This window comes from Typopeltis vanoorti, chromosome 20 (assembly GCF_054136105.1).
Source record: "Typopeltis vanoorti isolate ZY-2024b chromosome 20, IOZ_Tvanoo_1.0, whole genome shotgun sequence".
NCBI lineage: Eukaryota > Metazoa > Arthropoda > Arachnida > Uropygi > Thelyphonidae > Typopeltis > Typopeltis vanoorti.
The window spans coordinates 106,038,252-106,058,893 of record NC_143568.1 but is presented as its reverse complement, the minus strand read 5'-3'; the positions used below and the strand labels follow the sequence as shown (position 1 = coordinate 106,058,893).

Sequence of the window (20,642 nt, the reverse complement as noted above, 5' to 3'; positions counted from 1 at the left end):
CTCCGATCTGCCATGCTCATTTAGAGCACATTTTATGTCAATGCAAAGTACTCTTCAAGTCTGAGTTTCAGCAAAATTTATAAGTTAATGGCAATTTCTTTATAAATAATAACATAAAAAATCTTGTAAAGAATAAAAATTACACTGATTTTTTATGTTATTTAATGATTAAGATAGTGATTTTTTTTCACAATATGTTGGGGAGACATGAAAAAATGACACTGAAAAGAGAAATTTCTGCACACACAATACACAAAGGTCAGAGAGCTCTTCTATGTCATTATCAGACCTCAAATACAGAAAGAATGTTTGTGAAACTCTTTCCTGTGATAAAAGCTTGGAAAAGTAGATACTTTTCATCAATAAATGATGAAAATATCAAGTGTCAGGCAACCTGAAGGATTTCCAATTTCATTACCTGTTGTTATGGTATTGGAACTTTTATACTGAAACTACATATTTAGACCACAGAAAAGAATCATCCTCATTAATTCCAGCTATGAGTGTACTAGAGGTTTTCAACATTTGTTCAATGAAAAAAAAAAAAAAAAAAAAAGAAAGAAAGAAAAAGAAAAGAGTTTAAGTGAAGTTTAAAGCTGTTTGCAAGGTCAACATTCTCATCAAGTGAATGAGCATGTGCACATTCATGCATGCATGTGCGTGAGTGAGAGAGTGCAAATTAAATGTATTATCACATTTCTTTATTATAATTTCTTTTCAACCATCCTTTCAAAGGGGGATTAAACAATGATTGACCACAATGATTGACTATTAATAAGCTTAATACATTTTATTCATCAAGTAACTGATAAATAGAGTAATTACCGTAGGTTGGCTAACCCAGTAGTTCTTAACCTTTTAGTAGTCGCAGCTCCCTAGTTAGTATAGTGATCCAGTTCGTTAGTATAGTGGTCCATTGCTCACCTTCTCTCCTGGATAGATGTCCGGCCCATTTCCATTTTAGCTGCTTATGGTGAAGAATGATGTCAGTGATGTGAATCTGGCTTCTTATCCAGGTGTTTTGCTTCTTATCTTTTAATGTGATGCCTAGCATCAACCTCTCCATTTTTCTTTGAGTTTTTGTTAGTTTATTTGCCAGTGCTTTTGTTAGCGACCAAGTTTCACAACCATATGTGAAGACTGGAAGTATATGCTGGTTAAATGTCTTCCTTTTCAAACAGAGTGGGACATTATTGTTTTGAAAAATGCTTTTCAATTTTCTGAATGCATCCCAGGCAAGTTGAACTTTCCTATTTATTTCGTTTTGGAGTCCACAGTTTAGATCAATGAGATGACCTAAGTATGTATATGAAGAGACTCTTTTCAAGAAATTGTTTTCTATTATTATGTTTTTTGGTGCTACAAAATGATTAAACATGATTTTATTTTTTTCTCTGTTTATTTTTAGACTGACTTTTCTGCTTTCATGATATAGGTCTTCTATCATTATATTAAAGTATTCTGGAGTGTTTGCAACAATTATGATATCATCTGCATGTCTTAGGTGTGTTAAGTTTCTGTTATTAATTTTTATACCAAGGTTTGTCCAGTTTATATTATTAAATATTTTTTGAAGGACTGCTGCTGTAAAGATTTTGGGTGATAGAGAGTCTCCTCGTCAGACACTTTTTTTAATTGATATTTTATTGCTACTTGTGTGAAGTTGGATTGTTGCTGTTGCAGTGTGGTATATTTCCTGGAGGAGGTCCATATATTCTCCAGGAACATAATAATAATTAAGTTTTTTAAAAAAAACTTAATTATTATTATAGTGGTTTTACTTACTGATTATAATGACAAAAAAATCAGGAAATAGAAATCAACTTTACTTAAATATTACTGTAAAAACTTTAGGAAATTTATTTGATTTAGGAAATCAAATAATGTTCTTTGTTTGCTCATTATATAACAGGTAAATTTTAAGAAACAACAAATCAGTATTACAGCACTGAAAGTTCCGAAAAAATAATTTCACTTAAGTTCTATGCATTCGTACTAGTATTGTTTAAAACTCCAGAGAATCACTTCTATCAGAGGTTCACACATCCAGTAGGCAGATGTCACAACTTGCAGTGTTGCAAGCAGCGCAAAGTCGACTTGTTGCGCCACCACAAAAGAAACTACTGCATTAAACTGCATAATTCAGATTACTAATACAAAACGAAACAAGTTTGAAACAAAGTAAGATAAAGAGCAAAAAAATAATTATTTTAAGAGATTTCAAAATTTTAAAAACTAGAAACATTATATAAATTTTCCTTTCTATAGACTTCTATAAACTTTCCTTATAAACTGGTAGACCGCAGCCTCCCAATTTCAAGTGGAGTAATGTGGACAGACTTCAAAATGGGAAGTGAATGAGAAATTTCTTCATGTAATCCCAAAGAAGAGTTCTGGTAGGGAAAAAGCAAAGGAAAACCAGCAGAGTAAGAAATGAATACCAAAAATGTGGAAACATCTGGAGAAAAGTGCAAAGCTAATAATGCTAAATACCTACTGAATTTCTATTCAGGATATGTTTTCTAATCATTGCCGATAACATAACATGTTCTGGTACAAAGATGCACAGAAATTCAATTGAGACAAACAAAACATAAGATATTATTGCTACTGATATCTCCAGCATACAGAATATTTGAAACAGGAAGTGATCATCACCAATTTTGAGAAGCATAAAATGAGTACCACAATGATTGCAAAAAAAAAGAAAAAGTTTTAAAAGTCTAGGTTATATAGCTTTTAGAGATGAACCTATAGACTCACATATATATATATAAATATGAAAAAAAAAAAGAAAAGAAAAGAAAAGAAAAAAGAGTGAAAGAGTAAACAAGATATCAAAACCTTAAAGATTCAATGATTGTTGATAATACTATGAAAACAATGACTGATTCAGCTAGGAAGCATGTAGTGAAGTAGACATGTCTACAGAAAAAAATGTAATCTAAGTTGTATGTAAAGTAACCAAACAAAAGTCATGGGAAGTAGAACTTTTGGACATAGCAGAAAATATCATATAGTAAAGAAAATGTTCTAGGGAAAACCAAACTTAGAAAGGTGAGATAGAGTACTGTAAAAGAAATCAGAGATGATAAAGCTGATATAAAAAATGAAAACTAAAGATAATCCAGATATTTGTAATTATTTGAAAGATTGCTAAATGAGATAAGCAGTGACAGAAAAGTGGTAGTCTACCTTAAGTATTGAGGCAGAAAAAGACATCATAAACATAAAAAAAAGATATATAGCCACAGAGTGAGAGACCTCCTATGATGATATATTGACTGCATGGAAGTTTGTTATGGTAACAATGATAGTAATAAAATTCAGTACTGTTAAGCTTCTTTCTTACTAATATTCAACCCATATACAGTATAGATATATTATAATACAGGAGCAATTTTTAGTGAAGATGGCAAATTAAATATGGAAATAGACAACACAATTAACAAAGCCAGTATGGTAGGAAGTCAACTGAATAAATTTATATAGAATAAGAGAGAAATTAGCCAAAACAAATTAGATGTATACAAGACAATGTTCAAACCAATTTTAAGTTATGGATCTGAGAGTTGAGTTAGAAATAAAACATTTGACCAAAGACTACAGACCACAGATATGACAGTCCTGAGAAAGATTAGGGACATGAACAGATGGCAACAATCTTACCAACATATTAAAAGTGAGGATATTAGGTAAGAACTTGAAATTGTTAGCATTCAGGAATGTGTTAGCAGAGCTAATCTCAGGTGGTATGGTCACTTAAACAGAATGGGAGAGGAAAGATTAGCAAAACAAGTGTTCTTTGCCAGGTTGGCAGGAAAAAGAGCCAGAGGAAGACCAAGATATAGGTGGCTTTATATGGTAAAAACTGCCTTAGAAGATAGAAATATAAGATCTGATAATGTTGCAGTCCTGACAGGTAACAGATTGATTTGGAGAAAAATTGTAGATAGGAAGTTAGTTATGATTTAAGTTTTTCATGTAGTACTATCATATCCTGTACACCATTTGAGGGTACATGTCAGGAATTTGATGATGATGATATATTACAGTTAATGCTTGCTAAGCAAACACATGCTGGTGTTTAAATTATACTTGCCATGAAATTATATCCCTGACAATCCTTTATGCATGTAAAGTATCTTCATGACTAGGCTATCTGCATACAGAGGCTGATGACTTCATATCAATTGCCTTAGTATCCCATAATGCAATGCACATTCTTTTCAGAAGTGCATAATACTATGCATTAAGGGAGGGATCACTACCCAGATCAGTTTCAACCTTTATTTAGGTCTCAGTAGGAGCCAGACACAGGAAGATACCAAGGTTGAATTAATGCAGAAGTTATATACATCTCATGTATAAGTAGCAAGAAAAGTGAATTACTGTATTATTAAAATACTCTAGGTCAGAGATAGTTGTTGGAAGTTTTTTCACTTGGTCTGAACTGTGGCATGAAAGCAAATTATTCTTGTCAAGAAATTATATTCTTATTGTATTCTTTATCCAAGTGTAAGAGTAAAACAAACAAAGTGATCCCTCCCTTAATGCACAATTAAGGGAGGGATCACTTAGTATTCCATAAAAATTATGGAATACTAAGGCAACTGATGTCATCAGCCTCTACATATAAATAGTCTACCCACAAAGATACTTCATGTGCAAACTTTGTTTATTTGCACCTGGATAAAGGATTAAACAAGAATATAATTTCTTGGCAAGTATAATTTGTTCTCAAACCAAGTGAAAAAACTTTTGACACCTATAGGTGTTCGGTGAATTCCTTCACTATATCTACTGAAAACTGCCAGCCAAAGCCTCATGTAAAACTACCATTTTAAAGGAAATTACTGCTGTGAGCTTTTCAATGGTCTCTATGAGTCTGCTACATTTAAGAGTTGACTGTATAAGTGCAAGATTTTTTTGCATTTGGCTACCAAAAAAAAAAAACATTAACTTAAAAAAATAATAATGAAAAAAGAGCTATCATGAAAAGAAAGAAAACAAATTACATTACCTTTCAGAGAATGCTTGAAGCCAGAAGAAGAATGTACTAAAATAAATTTGCTTTTATTTTCTAAAAGAATCTTGAGATCTAATTTCACTGCTTGTTGAAACATGTATTCATAAAACTGTTCCTATTTAAAAAAAAAAAATAATAAATTAGCATTCAAGATTCCAGTGAATAGACTACACACCTTTCATAATTAATATGTAAATTAATGAGAATTTGTAATGATTAATATAAATGTAACAACTTTACTTGACTGCAAATGATTACATGTCTAATGGTACAGGAATTTCGTTTTTCATATGGAAACCTACACAAGGAGTCACAAAACCTCACAACAATGTCACATCAGGACAAGTGATTATAGTGAAAAAGAAGAAATCTGTTAATATGGTTCATGAAGAGTTGGAGGTTGTACTTATTGGGAAGAAAGTAGTTTTGGGAAGGCTTTTCCAAAGAACAGAGGTAACTGAAATGAAGGAAGTGTAAGAAGTCTGATATAATAAGTTTGGAAATTAATGCATAGATTTGGCCAGTTTGGTGGAACAGCACCCATGAAAATAGAAAATACATAATGAAAAAGTGAAGCACTTCTGCAGTCATCTATTAATCCATGGCATAAAGATCTGCAAGGGAAGGATGTTCACAGTGGAGGATAGTCAAGGGATATCTGGAGAAAGCAGTATCACATTGTTGGGTAGGAGTTAGTGGATGAGTAGTATCATTAAGCATGAGCTACAAAAATGTGGAGGGTATATATGGAGAAAGGTGACTGGATAACTCATGAATAGTACAAGGAATAGGTAAGAAAGGTGACTACCATGATAAGGAAGGCAAAGTCAGATTATGAGAAGTTAGCTGAGCAGGCAAAAGGAAATGTTTGTTTATTTTTTTTTTTGTTATATGGCAAGTAGGAGGAAGAATGACTATGAAAAGATAATTTTAATGAAGGCAGATGGCAGAGAGGTAACAGAGGCAGATGAATTTATATCATTAAAGTTGAAGATACTGTCATGGCAGAGGTGACAGGGATTGATGTGAGCACAGAGGTTGATGAATTGGAGGTATTTAGGATATTGTAGAACCTGAATGCAAACACAGCTGTGGGACTTAATGGGATATCAGCTCACATTTTAAGAGAATGTGCAGGGGAATTGGTGATGTCTTTGATGAGGCTGTTTAAGTCTCATCTCTGGCAAAGTCCCAAGAGAATAGTCGAAGGAGGGAAAAATAATTCCTTTGCATAATAAAGGAAGATCTATGTCTGTGGTAGCAAATTATAGACCAATCAGTATTTTAGGAGGAGTGGTAAAAGTACTGGAAAAGTTGGTCAAAAAGATAATTCAGGAAAGGGGGAGGGATAATAATAATATGATACTCTATGAGGGTCAGAATGGCTTCGTGAAAGGTTGGTCATGCCTTAGTGACCTACTAAATTTTTATAACAGAGTGACAACTAAGTTGGATAAAGGGAATGACTACATAATGATACTGCTGGATTTTGCAAAGGCATTTAACAATATACCAAATGGAACTTTGTTATGCAAACTGAAACAAATGGGAATGGATAGGAAACTGGTGGAGAGGATACCAAAAAGTAGTATATGAAGGAGCACAATCCAAGAGAAGACAGGTAACTAGTGGTGTCATATGGCTCTGTGCTTGGACCACTGCTGTTTAATTTATATATAAATGATATAGGAAATAATTTGAAGGGAAATTTTCATTTGTTTGCTGATGATGCAAAGATGGACAGGGTAATAGTTAATCAAGGTGATGTAGAGCTTGCAGGATGATATAAACAGTCTCACAGTATGAACAAAACATAATGGATGTCAATTTCATGTGGAAGAGTGTAACGTTATTATATATTTTGGAATACCAAAATTACAAGCTGTGTACCACATTGAGGAAATTGTACTCCAAGAAATTGGAGTTTCTAGAGGATGAAGACAGGGATTTGGGGGTGTAATAGTTGAGAGAGAACTGAAGTTTAGAGGACATAATGCTAAAGTAGCCAGAGTGGCTCACAAGATTACTTGGTTATTGAAGAACATACTAACAAGCAGAGATAAGGGATTGTCATTCCTCTTTATAAATCCTTGATATGACCACATCCGGATTACTGTGCTCAGTTCTGGTTACCTGGGTTTCTTGAGGATCAGGAAGTGGTGATGAGGACCCAGATTCAAGTGGTCTATGGAATGCTTCCTATGAGGATAAATTGAGGATTTGTGGATTACAAAAGATAGGCTAAAAATAAAGGGTGGGGAGATATGATAAAAACATTTAAAATTTCTTAAAGGATTTTATAGGATTGATGCAAGGGAAATATTTCAGCACTTGGCTAGAGGGGAATGAACAAGTGGTCATCCCTGGAAGTTGGGTAAGAATGTGGTTAGTAAGGGGTGTGAGGACTAGATTTTTTACTTGGGGTGTGGTGAATAAATGGAATGGGTTTCTCGAATCCATTGTGAGTGCTTTGTCTGTTAATGGTTTCAAGAAGAGGTATGATAGATATTGTGTTGATAGTTTGGGTCTACCATGATGTGTCTTAGGACTCTATGGAAGTGCATGTGCAACAATAATAATAATTAAGCAGACTGTCCTCTTCTGGATGGCAGCAGACATTCTCTTAAGAATGTTTGCTGCTATAGAAGAAGACAAGGAGTTTTTTGATGTACCATCCCAAATGTAAGAAAACAGTATTCTAAGCTTGGACAGTTTTTGCATTTGTATAAGTGAAACCTTGAATGGAAAAGGTAACAAGTATTTTGGAGACTGGGGAAGATATGTGTTTGTGCCAGGAAAAACTAAATGTCAGTCAGAGAGGATATCTGATCTTAAATGGAGATCTGAAAAGTAAGGGGGAAGTGAGGTCAGATCTTTCTTATGAACCAATCTAAGAGCCAATTTAGACTTGACAAATAATCCTAATTCAGGAAAAAATAACTGTTCATTGGCAAATAGTTACGAAATATTGTGTTACATGAAATAATTATTACCTAGTATTACCATGAGGATGTAAAGTAGATTATGGTTAATTGGAGAATCGGTTAATCGGGATAGCCATTTATTTGAGACAAATATTGAAGAACAGAAACAAATCGAGAATATAACCCAAAGTTGCTTCGCTTATTTGGACCACCTTGCTGCTTTATGGGGACAGTGGCTGTAGATGGTGCATGTGTAGTGAGTTGCATAGAGAGTGTTGATGTCAGTTAATGCCAGGATACAGAGTAGAGAGGACACACGTATTTTGACGGTGTAACGATTCTACTTACATAATAAAATGAGTTTAATCCTTTATCCAAGTGTAAGCAAACAAAATTTGCACCTGAAGTATCTTCAGGACTGAGGCAACTCGTGGTAAAGGTGGACCAAACTCTCATCACTCCTTGTCTTAGTATCTCCCATAATGCAAAACATATCTCCTTGCAGACATGTATAATACAATGCATTAAGGGAAGGGCCACTACCCAGACCAGTTTCAACCTGTGGTAAAACAGTATAGGAGAATTGATTAGGGAGATTATTCCAAAAAATTGACGTGGATGGAAAAGGAAGATAAGTGCTTTTGGCTACAAAAAAGTGTATTATACTTAACAAGAAATTATATTCTTGTTTTAATTCTTTACCTAAGTGTAATTTCTTGTCAAGTATAACATACTTCGTAAATACAAGCAGAAAAACTTTCCACATTTAACATTCATTCTAATATTATGTGCTATTATCAGAGAGTGGCTGTGTGAGTATTGCTTCAGAGAGAGGGAGGAGTGAAAAAAAATACAGATTGTGGTCTGAATTGCTCAGAGGAAAAACAATCATCATCATCAAATTCCTGCCACGTACCCACAAGGGGTGTACAGGATATGATAGTACTACATGAAAAAAATTACATCATTACTAACTTCCTATCTACAATTTTCCTCCAAATCAGTCTGTTACTTGTCAAGACTCCAACATTATGAGATCTTATATTTCTATCGTCTAAGGCACTTTGTACCATATCAATCCACCTATATCTTGGTCTTCCTCTGGGTCATTTTCTTGCCAACCTGGCAGAGAACACTTGTTTTGCTAATCTTTCTTCGCCCAATCTATTTACGTGACCATACCACCTGAGATTAGCTCTGCTAACGCATTCCTGGATGTCGAGAATGTCAAGTTCTTTCCTAATATCCACATTTTTAATATGATATTGCCATTGATGCCAACTGTTCACGCCTCTAATCTTTCCCAGGACTCTCATATCTGCAGTCTCTAGTCTTTGGTCAAGTGTTTTACTTCTGACACAACTCTCAGATCCATAAGTTAAAACTGGTTTGAACACTGTCTTGTATATAGCTAATTTAGTGCTCCGACTAATTTCTCTCTTATTCCATATGAATTTATTCAACTGACTTCCCACCATACCAGCTTTGCTGATTCTGTTGTCTATTTCTATATTTAATTTACCATCATCACTAAAAATCGTGCCTAAGTAGCTGAAATGGTTTGCTTGTTCCACAGGTTCTCCATTCACAACACAGTTGACATTTTCAATGATTCTGAATATTTTCATTGTCTTTGTCTTTTTATTTCTGACCTTCATACCATTTCTATTACAACATTTATTCAATTTAGTTCAGAGAATCTTGCAGACTTGTAGCGGATTTATTTAGAAGTATAACATCATCCGCATAAAGCAAAGAGCTGACATTAACATCTCAAATTTTGATATCATGCCACTTTCCTTCATAATATGATCCATATAGAAAATGAATAACAGAGGGGATAATGTACATCCTTATCTCACACCAGATTTAACATTAAACCATCTTCCTGTATTTCCTGCTGACTTACAACTCAAATAAAGACTAAGTATTGCTTGATATAATGCCCCATTGACACCATATAACTGTAGCATATTGAATAGCTTCTTTCTTAAATTTCTTTCATATGCCTTTTCCAAATTGACAAAACTTAAATACAGATCTTTGTTATATTCCCATGCTTTCTCGACTATTTGTCGTAAAGTGAAGATCTGATCCTGACAGCCTCTCCAGCTTGTTCTTCACCCAGCTTTTCTTCCACAATCCTTTGTATAAGTATAAGATATATACTTGCATATATCTTACTAGGAACACTCAGTAGGGATATACCTCTGTAATTCTCACATTCAGTTTTATTTCCCTTTTTATATACGGGTACTATGAGAGCTCTACTCCAATCATTGGGAATTCGTCCCTCTGTCCAGGCTTTCTGAACTATGCAGTGCAGCCACTGTAAGACTTTTATACCACCATACTTCAGCATTTCTGGTTGAATATCATCTACTCCTGCTGCCTTTCCACATTTCCAGCCTTTGATGGCTTTTTCTACTTCAAGTATGGATATGTATTCCTGACTTCATGCCTGGTCAGTGTTTTTTACCACTGTGCTGTCATTGCTGCTAGTTTCATTTAGCAGTTTTTCAAAATAATTACTCCATACTTCAATGATATCTTTTTCTCCCATTTACATGTCACCTTTATCATCTCTAACTCCTTTTACAGCACTCTTTCCTCCATTCCTAACTTCTTCAACAACCTTCCGTGACTTTTGTTTAGCTAGTTTTACACAGTGTTTAGCATTCTTGCATTTGTCTCTGTATTCTCTAAGAGCACAAGCTGACTTATTTGCCAGGAACTTCTGATATGCTTTCTTCTTTTCCTTCACTGCCTTTTTAACTTCCTGTGTCCACCATGGAGTTCTAATTTTTCTATCCTTGCAGACAACTTCACCACATGCCTCTCTAGTTGAATCAATCAGAGCTTTCTTCAAGGCTTGCTACTGAATCTCCAAGGTTTGGTTCCTGTTCTCAAATTCTTTCATTTTTTCTTCAATAATCTTTGTGTATTTTAGTCTACAGTTCACATCTGAGAGCTGCTCAACTTTTATTCATGTTAAAACTTTCTTACATGTTATTCTTTTCAATATGAAATTCAATTTTATCCTGCTCAAGACTAAATAGTGATCACTTCCAATTTCAAATCCTGTGTACACTTTGGTGTTCGGCACCAGGAAGAAAACATCACTATCAACAATAACATAGTCAATGAGACTTTTCTTATTCCTTGCCTCTTCTCTCCATGTGAATTTGTGCACATTTTTATGTTGGAACATGGTGTTAGTAATAACCAGTCCATGTCCTGAGCAGAAATCCAACAGATATTTGCCATTATTATTAGCTTTGCTCTTTTCTCCAAATTTTCTTTCCTACTCTGCTATTTAGATCCCCAACAAGGACCAACTTTTCCTTTTTCATTGTGTCAGTTGTTTTTTCTAAAACCTCAAAAAATTCCTCCACTTCTACCTTAGTAGAACAGTCTGTGGGACCATAGGCACAAATAATAAGTATCATTGTCCAGTTCCCCATTCTCATATTTGCCCACATTACTCTACTTGAAACAGACTGCCATTCAAGAAGATTAGCCTCGTATTTTGTGTTGAATACTATGGCTACTCCTTCTTTTCCTTGATTGTCATTGCCTGAATATAACATTTTGTATTTATTGCTCAGAAAGATTTCACCAGTTTTTGTTTTTTTTGTTTCGGTCACCCCTATTATGTCGATCTGGTACTTATCTAATTCCTCAGCTAGCTCCATTTCTTTGCCATTCAGGCTTCTTATGTTGATAGTACTGATCTTTAACTCTGGTGATGTTGAGTTGGGGTGTGTTTTCAGATTTGTTCCAATAGCTGACTTTTCGCTGTTCGTCCTGGTTCCCTGGCGAAAACAACAGGGGCCTTGTTTAATCTGGCGACGCCCCAGCCGACTTGAAATTTTGTCATGTCGTACCATCATTTTTTATTTTGGTTTAACCAATAAAAATACAATTTGGTTGGCTAAATCCCAAATTGCCAGCCCATCCTCGTTCGTTCAGTATCAAAGTAGATACCCAACAGGGTGCACCAAGAGAAGGTGAGGATTGGACATTAGGTCAGAAGCTCTGTTCGGTTTTCTGCATTCCTTTAAAGGCTATGTGGAGGTCTCCTCTCAGTTATACAGCATTGACCCTTAACAACATCTACAGTATATAGAATGATCATTGTAATTTAGAGTGAGACTGAAGAACTGAACATAAAAATATTTATTTTTTTGCAGAACCTGAATGAAATTTTTCATAAAATATTATATGAATGGAATTATGATAACGAACAGTTACACAACATTTGACCTACATTCCAGCACCCAAGGATTCTTCCACAGAATGCAGGGTTTCAGTCTCTTATATTTCGGCATATCTGAACTTATTGGTAGAATTTTGAAGAATTTTAACCTTAATCCCACAATTTCCTATCACCAAAATTTCCCACCTGTTACTATCCACAAAAGACAAATTGTAACTTCTATCTTTAGTTAGTGCTTACCAGATCACTGGTGAATGTAATTTGACATACCTTGGGCAGACTGCTATATGGAATAAAGAATTAATGAACAACAGTACTATATTGAATACGTAATACCTCAAAAGGCTGGTGTGGCACAGCGTAGGTGACACCAAGCATGATATCTAGTGAGATGAAGCTTGTTTTCTCCACAGAAGCAGTTTTAAATATGAATGCTTTTTGAAAGTTATGAAGCCTATTTTCATCAGCCTGACCTGAATCAGAATGATTGTCCCAAAAGTTTAGCAGATTTTCATCTTATGTAAATAACAAAAATAGTTTTAACATTACTTGTTTTTAATATTAATTTCCAACAAGCAGCAACCATTTTTAATCGATAAACTGATTGTTATATGTATCTTGTATTCCTGTACTTTTGCTTGTTATTTCCACAAACTGATGAAGTACTGTTATTTTCAGTATGAAATATCTGTACTTTCATTAAAGTTTATTATTGTGTAACCACAGTAATTTTGTTGTTTTATATTATGTATTGCAGTATTTTTCACATTTTTTTTTCTTGAATGGTTTATTTATTGAATATACTGAATCTGCAATCCTCAGTAATATGAAAATGATATATCTCAATGTAAAAAAAAAACAAAAAAAAACATTGTTTGTTCATTTAATTTTTTAATTCATTTAAATTCATTCATATGAACCACCTCATATGTACAGTGATACATATTCCATAGTGTGGAAAAAAGAGGTTCCACAACTTCTAAAACTGCTGGGACTATAAGCTTGAATTCTATATTGTATAGCCACACTTCATAGAGTAGAGCTTGGCAACATGCCAAGAATTATCTATTAATTTTGAAGGGTAGAAAGAAATAAAGGATGTACAAATTGGTCACTAACACGTGAAATCACGTCCTTTATATGTAAATTTTTCAACTGTTGTACAAACAACATAGTTACCACTTTAAGAACTAGAATTTTCATAAAAGAAAAGTTAATTTTCTGATGTATAATGATAAACACTCATCCCACAAAACACATTGATTACCCTAATATCAGAATGGATTCTTCTTCTGACATGTGCAGAAGTGTTGAAGGGTCTCGCATCTGTGGGCATACAGTAGTACTGTATGACAACTGAATTCCTTCAACCCAGTAAAGGATTTTAGAAATGTTTCTCTATATGTCATTAAAAAAAGTGTTTCGAATCAACAATGCCTCTTCCCTAGAAAGCCACTTATATCTCCAGTGGGGGATGAATCCCCCCACTTGAAAACCTCCTCTGGTCTATATATTCAGTTTCTTACCAAGCAGCAATGAGTAGCAGCATAATTATTTAGTTTTTTTTTTTTTCTCCAAATTATACATTAAATTTTCATGATTCACTTTCAGGCTGATTTGTCATATTTCATTCAGATAAAATATTATAAGTAAAATATTCTTTATGTTAAATTTTCATTAATTGGTAAGGCATTCTCTTAAAGCCTTTCAAGGCTTTAAGAAAATGTCCCAACAAAAATAAATTTCAATCAAAAAAACAAAAACTAATGGTTAAGTTAGAAAATGCAATCAATATTTACCTTAACAAATCCAGGGCTGGCAATTAATACACATTTCACAACTAGTAAAAGATACAAAAAATTTATTTTATCTACAGTTAACATACTAATCATATCAATATATTCTGAATTTAACATATACTCAATAAAAAATTCCATACACATGGTTCATTTGAAGTTCTGCATAGTTATGGTGACCATGTAACAAATTGTTTTGATTTGTCATTGATAATGCAGCTAATATCAATATGGTATCATTTATTTATTCTAGAAACTGTTATTAGGATTATGTCAAGTTAGCTAAAGCCACAAGTACATTATACCTGTCAACTGTGATTATATCCAATTTATATCTCCAATGATATCCCATTGCAACAAAGTTTAAAATATTAGGCTGTACACTTGAAGAGCCCAAAGAGGGACATCAGTAAATAGTTTTAGCAAATGGTCTTAATGTACAGGAGGTCTCAAAAATTAACTCTTATTTAGTTTTACAAAACATTTTAAAAAACCAAATATTAATAATATTTAGTTGTTTTTTTTTTAATCTGCTGTTGATTCCAAAACGTCAAACATGTTTCTATTTACTGTAGTTGAGTATTTTTCCATCTGAATCTGTACTTGATGTCCTAGGCATAATCTACTAGACTCAACCGACCATATCTGTAGTGGTGGATATATTTCTTGTACACTTCAAGATGGATGTTTGCAGATCTTCAAACTTCACTGGAAGATAATGGAAGATTATCTTCAGTCAGAGCTTCTGACTTCAGTACAGAGGTAGTATCGCAGAAAGAATAGCATTTATAGTAATACTGCAGAGAATATACAGAAATGGCTCAAGAATTGTGATATATCATTTATCCATAAACTGCATGCAATTAATAACTGATTTTTACTATTAATATGCTCAAATTATGTGTGATTGTACGTGTATGATTAACTTAATGCTACTGGTGATTTAACATCACATGGCTCATTCTATTTTGAATAAATCAGTTGTTTGCATTTTACCTTGTAACAACTGTTTTTTTTAAGCCACTGATGATGGTCTGTTAATTTCAAACTGAAATATATGTGCAGTATATTTAATAAATAATACTTTATCTTGTGTTTTCGTGTATATATTGAATGAAAAAAATTACAAACTATTGTATATTTACAATTTAAGTTAGGAAAATGCTGATACCATTTTTTGTTACCAACTTTAGCTACTATGGAGGTGCTCTTTAGAATTTTGTTATTGTTTAATTGCTATTCCATTTATGTAATGAAAATGGATGTGAAACAGAGGTGAAAATTTCACAATTTATCATCAAAAACATAGGCAAAAAAAAAAAAACTTAATTCAATATTAGCATTTCCATTTTGTATTATTATTATTAAAGTGTCCCATCATCTTCTGGTTCTTGGAAAGCCTCAGACTGACTGGTTTCTAATATTTCTGCTGCTTCAGATTCCTTTACTGTTTGTTAATTGATTACCATGAGATCCAAGGAACAGGAGTTACAAGTGGAAATAAATTGACATGGAAGGCCATATCAATTTAATATCCACCTTCATGTACAGCCAGCGCTCAGCCAGGTAAACAATCATTTCTCCAACTTCATTTTCTTTCTCCTATTCAAAGACTTCAAAGTATTTACAAGTTGGGGCATAGAATTTTCCGAACAGATTTTAAACATGTTTTAGAAATTTCTATGACTTCATAATGTTCTGGATGCCATGATAAATGTTGTCAGATTTCTAGAAATCCCTAAGTGTATTACCACTCTCTTTCCATATCTTCAAACTCTGGGCAAAGGTTCTAAATAATAAGTCATAAAGTTAGCTATAACTCCATGATCCATAGACAATCAAAGACGTGTTTGGTGGGAGAAACATGACTTTCACATCTGGATGAATATCATCCAAAAGGATGACCAGACACATTATCAAGAAGAAGCAAAATCTTAAGAGGGATGTCATTTCCTTTACAATAATGTTTCACTTCCAGGAAGAAGGAATGTAAAAAGCAGTCTTCAAACTCAGGAAATATGGTTTTACTAATTCTCTTTGATGTACAGTGATTCTCAGAATAAAAAACAAGGAGAAGTTTAAGCTAATAATCACCCAAGGCATGAGCCACCAGAAGCATTTATCTATCTTATGCTGCTTCAAAATTTGGCACTGCTTTTTCTTTTCTAAAAATATGAGTAAGTTCTGGTATTTTTTTCAAAATAAACCAGTCTCATGTGATAACTACTTTTATCACATTCGCAAGCTCATCAACTGCTTCCAAACTTCACTAATCCCTTTTAACATTATGAAAGTCACATGTTTCTTAAATGTTTTAAACTGGGGTAGCAATGCAATTTTCAGCTCCCTCAAGTTGCATTTCTTTCAATGTAAAGATTTATTGCCTTTTTCTTGAACAGGCTTAAAGAAAATGCACCTTTGTATCTGGTCTTCTGTCCACATTATTAAAAATTTTTCCATTTCATAAACTGCATTGGAATGCTATTTCAATGGTGCAGATCCTTTAATACAAGCTGTATCCTTAACTATTGAATTTACAATTAATATAGCATTTAAAGTTGAATGATAGGCTTGCAATGCCTTGGCCACCTTTGTCCTTGTTAATAATATTCAATTTCATCTCAGTATCAATCTTATAAAGTTCATGAGTGAGTGCACGGCTCATATCGCTTGGTCTTTTACTTGTCATTATTTGACCCTACAAATTGCAAATAAAAGACACAAGAATACCATACTTGGTGGACACAACAGCAAACAAATGAATCTAATGTAGACTGGATGACAGACTGCTAACATGTCATTTCCGAAACATTCAACTTCGTTGGAAGAGGCACTCAGATATTTGAATTGCTTTAAATGTCTAAGTGACATTTGAAGCAATGTTTTATGGACAATGTTTCACAAAATTCTCTATAACTCTGAGCTGATGTAACTCAAATCTATGTAAGTTAGGAATTGCCTGCATTAGAAGATGTCAAATGAGTATAAAACAATGTAGGTTTAATTCTAGAGCACCACTTTTGCATATAACTGAGAGATACCATCAAGATAAAAGATATTTTGGTATTTAGATTACTGAAAGACAGTAGAATGATGCCAGGAAGTCAGCTTTATGCACTGTATCAATGGTGCCATCTGGATGAGAGAGAGAGAAAAGTGAAAGCTCAGGTGAGCAGAAGTTGCACCCAATAGGAACATTTACCATTCAGACAGGAGGCATGCTATCAGCTGTTAGCCTTTTCAAAATCAGATTTTGAGTTGTTCATGATTGTTATGCATTGTTGCATGCTTTAGTATTGGTTAAGTATGAGGCTGAACTCTCTCTCTAAATAAAAGAATTTAGCCTCATACTTAACCAATACTAAAGCATGCAACAACACATAACAATCACGAACAACTCAAAATCTGACTTTTGGGACACTGAAATCACCAGATAATTTCACTGTTTGGGGAATTGGATTTGCAGAGAAATCTTCAGGAATAAGAAGTTGAAGAGATTAATGTGATTTTAAGAATTTGGAGTGTGGTAAATACAACAGATATTGCCAGCCTGGTTGGCCAAGTGGTTAGTGTATCTGATCTCCAACCAGCAAGTCGTAGTTCAGATCCTGCTGTGGGCATGAATTTGTGATGGTCTTTAGGTGGGAGATGAGCTTCATTGCCTAGCGCAAGACCACTGCCCTGTTTACTGGAAGCCTGAAGTGGCTTAAAAAAGTTCCGTGTTTGGTCTCTAGAGCAGGATTTTTGGACTGTAAAATATAAAGAAAAAATATAAAATATATATAAAATTAATAAAAATAATCCTCAGTTCACCCACAGTATGAATATACTATAGGCTGAAGTCAGATGAGATCAATAACAGAGGATTCTAGATTACAGCATTCTGTGGCAAGCAATATCATATCTTCAAAGGCCCAAGTGCTATCCTTATGGTCAGAAAGAATTATAAAGGAGTGTAATTTGGACAGTTAAAGTGGACTGTAGTTGTTGCAATAAATAGGTCAGATATAGAGGTTCGGGAGCAATGATGTACATCATTTATGTAAGCATTAATGCCAATGAATCTGGTGAAGGGGATGTGAAAGTGGGATTTTATTTTTATTGCAATGACACTATTGTTTGCTTTAGTGAACAGTTGAATAACAGCAGGGACATGCAGCCTACAGAAAAAAGTGTGATCATTCTCTTTGCAACTGCCACAATGTTTTTATTAGGGACTACTTAATTTCCTACCTTACCTCTCTTTTTGTCCCTTCAGAAAACATACTTTTTTATGAAAATAACAAATAAGAGAGAAATTAAAACAGAAATGTTTTACCTATCATAGTAGCCAAATTAAATATATTTTGGTATATATAAAAGATCAAACTAAATTGATGAAAGCAATTTCACTTATGCAAATTCTTAAAACTTCATCTTCCCTATCTTTGTTTTGATTAATAAAAGCAATAAAAGGAATTATAATGTTTTCCTGCATTCTCTGTAAACAACTCCATAAATAAACAGCATGCAATTAGATAATTTTTCATCTTTACAAGAGCATAAGCTTCTTTAGTTTCAGAGATCACTGTAATTGATCCATTGGAAACACATTACAGATGCTTGTCACAAAGATGCATGCCACACTCTTTGCACATCTTCTTCTTCTTCCATAGTCCTAATTGAACCGTTGGGTCATTCATTGCTGGTAGGTGATAGTCTTGGTCGGCCTCCTCCAGTCATCTCGGTCTCTTGTTCGTGATGTCAGTTGAGAAAGGGAGGAATTTGTCCATTTTTTGATGTTATCAGTCCATTTTAATCGATTTCGGCCCCTAACTCTTGGTCCCGGAACGATTCCTTCTAGTGCTTGCTTTGGAATGCCATTAGCCCTCTCCACATGTCCAAACCATTTCATCTGCCTTCTTCTGATGACTGTCAGAATATTTTCCCTTTCATTCCAGTCTATTGAATCAATCAGTTTTCGGACATTTTCATTGGTTTCGTGAGCGGTATAGGGGATTCTCAAAAGTCTTCTGTAAGTTTTCATTTCAAAAGACAGGAATCTCCTCTCATCTTCCTTCAATAAAGTCCAGACCTCACACCCATACAAGAGGACAGAATTCACAAAGGTGTCAATTAGTCTCAGTCTGGTTGTGATTGCTATTCTGTTATCTCCTCACAATGGTGTTAACTTTTGTAGGGCCACGGTTGCCTTAGCAATTCAGTATTTAATGTCCGTTTTTGAATGACCATCTTGACTCAACGTGCTTCCTAGATAAGTGAACTTGTTTACATTCTCAATTTGTTTATTGCCAATTTGTATCTTTAAGAATTTAATGTCTGATTTTGAGGTTATCATTGTTTTTGTTTTTTGTAGGTTTATGTATAATCCATATTTTTTTAATGTTCCGAAAAAGCGGCTGGTTCATCATCATCATCATCATCATCAAATTCCTGCCATGTACCCTCAAGGGGTGTACAGGATATGATAGTACTACATGAAAAAATTACATCATTATTAATTTCCTATCTACAATTTTCCTCCAAATCAGTCTGTTACTTGTCAAGACTCCAACATTATGAGATCTTATATTTCTATCGTCTAAGGCACTTTGTACCGTATCAATCCACCTATATCTTGGTCTTCCTCTGGGTCATTTTCTTGCCAACCTGGCAGAGAACACTTGTTTTGCTAATCTTTCTTCGCCCAATCTATTTACGTGACCATACCACCTGAGATTAGCTCTGCTAACGCATTCCTGGATGTCGAGAATGTCAAGTTCTTTCCTAATATCCACATTTTTAATATGATATTGCCATTGATGCCAACTGTTCACGCCTCTAATCTTTCCCAGGACTCTCATATCTGCAGTCTCTAGTCTTTGATCAAGTGTTTTACTTCTGACACAACTCTCAGATCCATAAGTTAAAACTGGTTTGAAAACTGTCTTGTACACAGCTAATTTAGTGTTCCGACTAATTTCTCTCTTATTCCATATGAATTTATTCAATTGACTTCCCACCATACCAGCTTTGCTTATTCTGTTGTCTATTTCTATATTTAATTTACCATCTTCAGTAAAAATCGTGCCTAAATAGCTGAAATGTTTTACTTGTTCCACAGGTTCTCCATTCACAACACAGTTGACATTTTCAATGATTCTGCCTATTTTCATTGTCTTTGTCTTTTTATTGCTGACCTTAATACCATATCTATTACAACAGCTATTCAATTTAGTCAGAGAATCTTGCAGACTTGTAGCGGATTTATTTAGAAGTATAACATCATCCGCATAAAGCAAAGAGCTGACATTAACATCTCCAATTTTGATATCATGTTTAATACCACTTTCCTTCATAATGTGATCCATATAGATAATGAATAACAGAGGGGATAATGTACATCCTTGTCTCACACCAGATTTAACATTAAACCATCTTCCTGTACTTCCTTCAATTCTAACTGCTGACTTACAACTCAAATAAAGACTAAGTATTGTTTGATATAATGCCCCATTGACACCATATAACTGCAGCGTATTGAATAGCTTCTCTCTTGGCACCTTGTCATATGCCTTTTCCAGATCGACAAAACTTAAATACAGATCTTTGTTATATTCCCATGCTTTCTCAACTATTTGTCATAAAGTGAAGATTTGATCCTGACAGCCTCTATTTGGCCTGAATCCAGCTTG

General features: G+C 34.0%; 1 protein-coding gene across 1 annotated transcript in view; it reads right to left on the bottom strand.

The window, feature by feature from the left end:
• Window positions 1-20,642, bottom strand: part of pelo (pelota mRNA surveillance and ribosome rescue factor) — an 84,449-nt gene that overhangs the window by 12,801 nt on the left and 51,006 nt on the right. The window contains exons 7-8 of the mRNA XM_090409989.1: window positions 13,972-14,012; window positions 5,024-5,144 (exon numbers count right to left, since the gene is read on the bottom strand). Of these exons, the coding sequence (XP_090266115.1) occupies window positions 5,024-5,144; window positions 13,972-14,012 (162 nt within the window). The remainder of the gene's footprint in view (window positions 1-5,023; window positions 5,145-13,971; window positions 14,013-20,642) is intronic.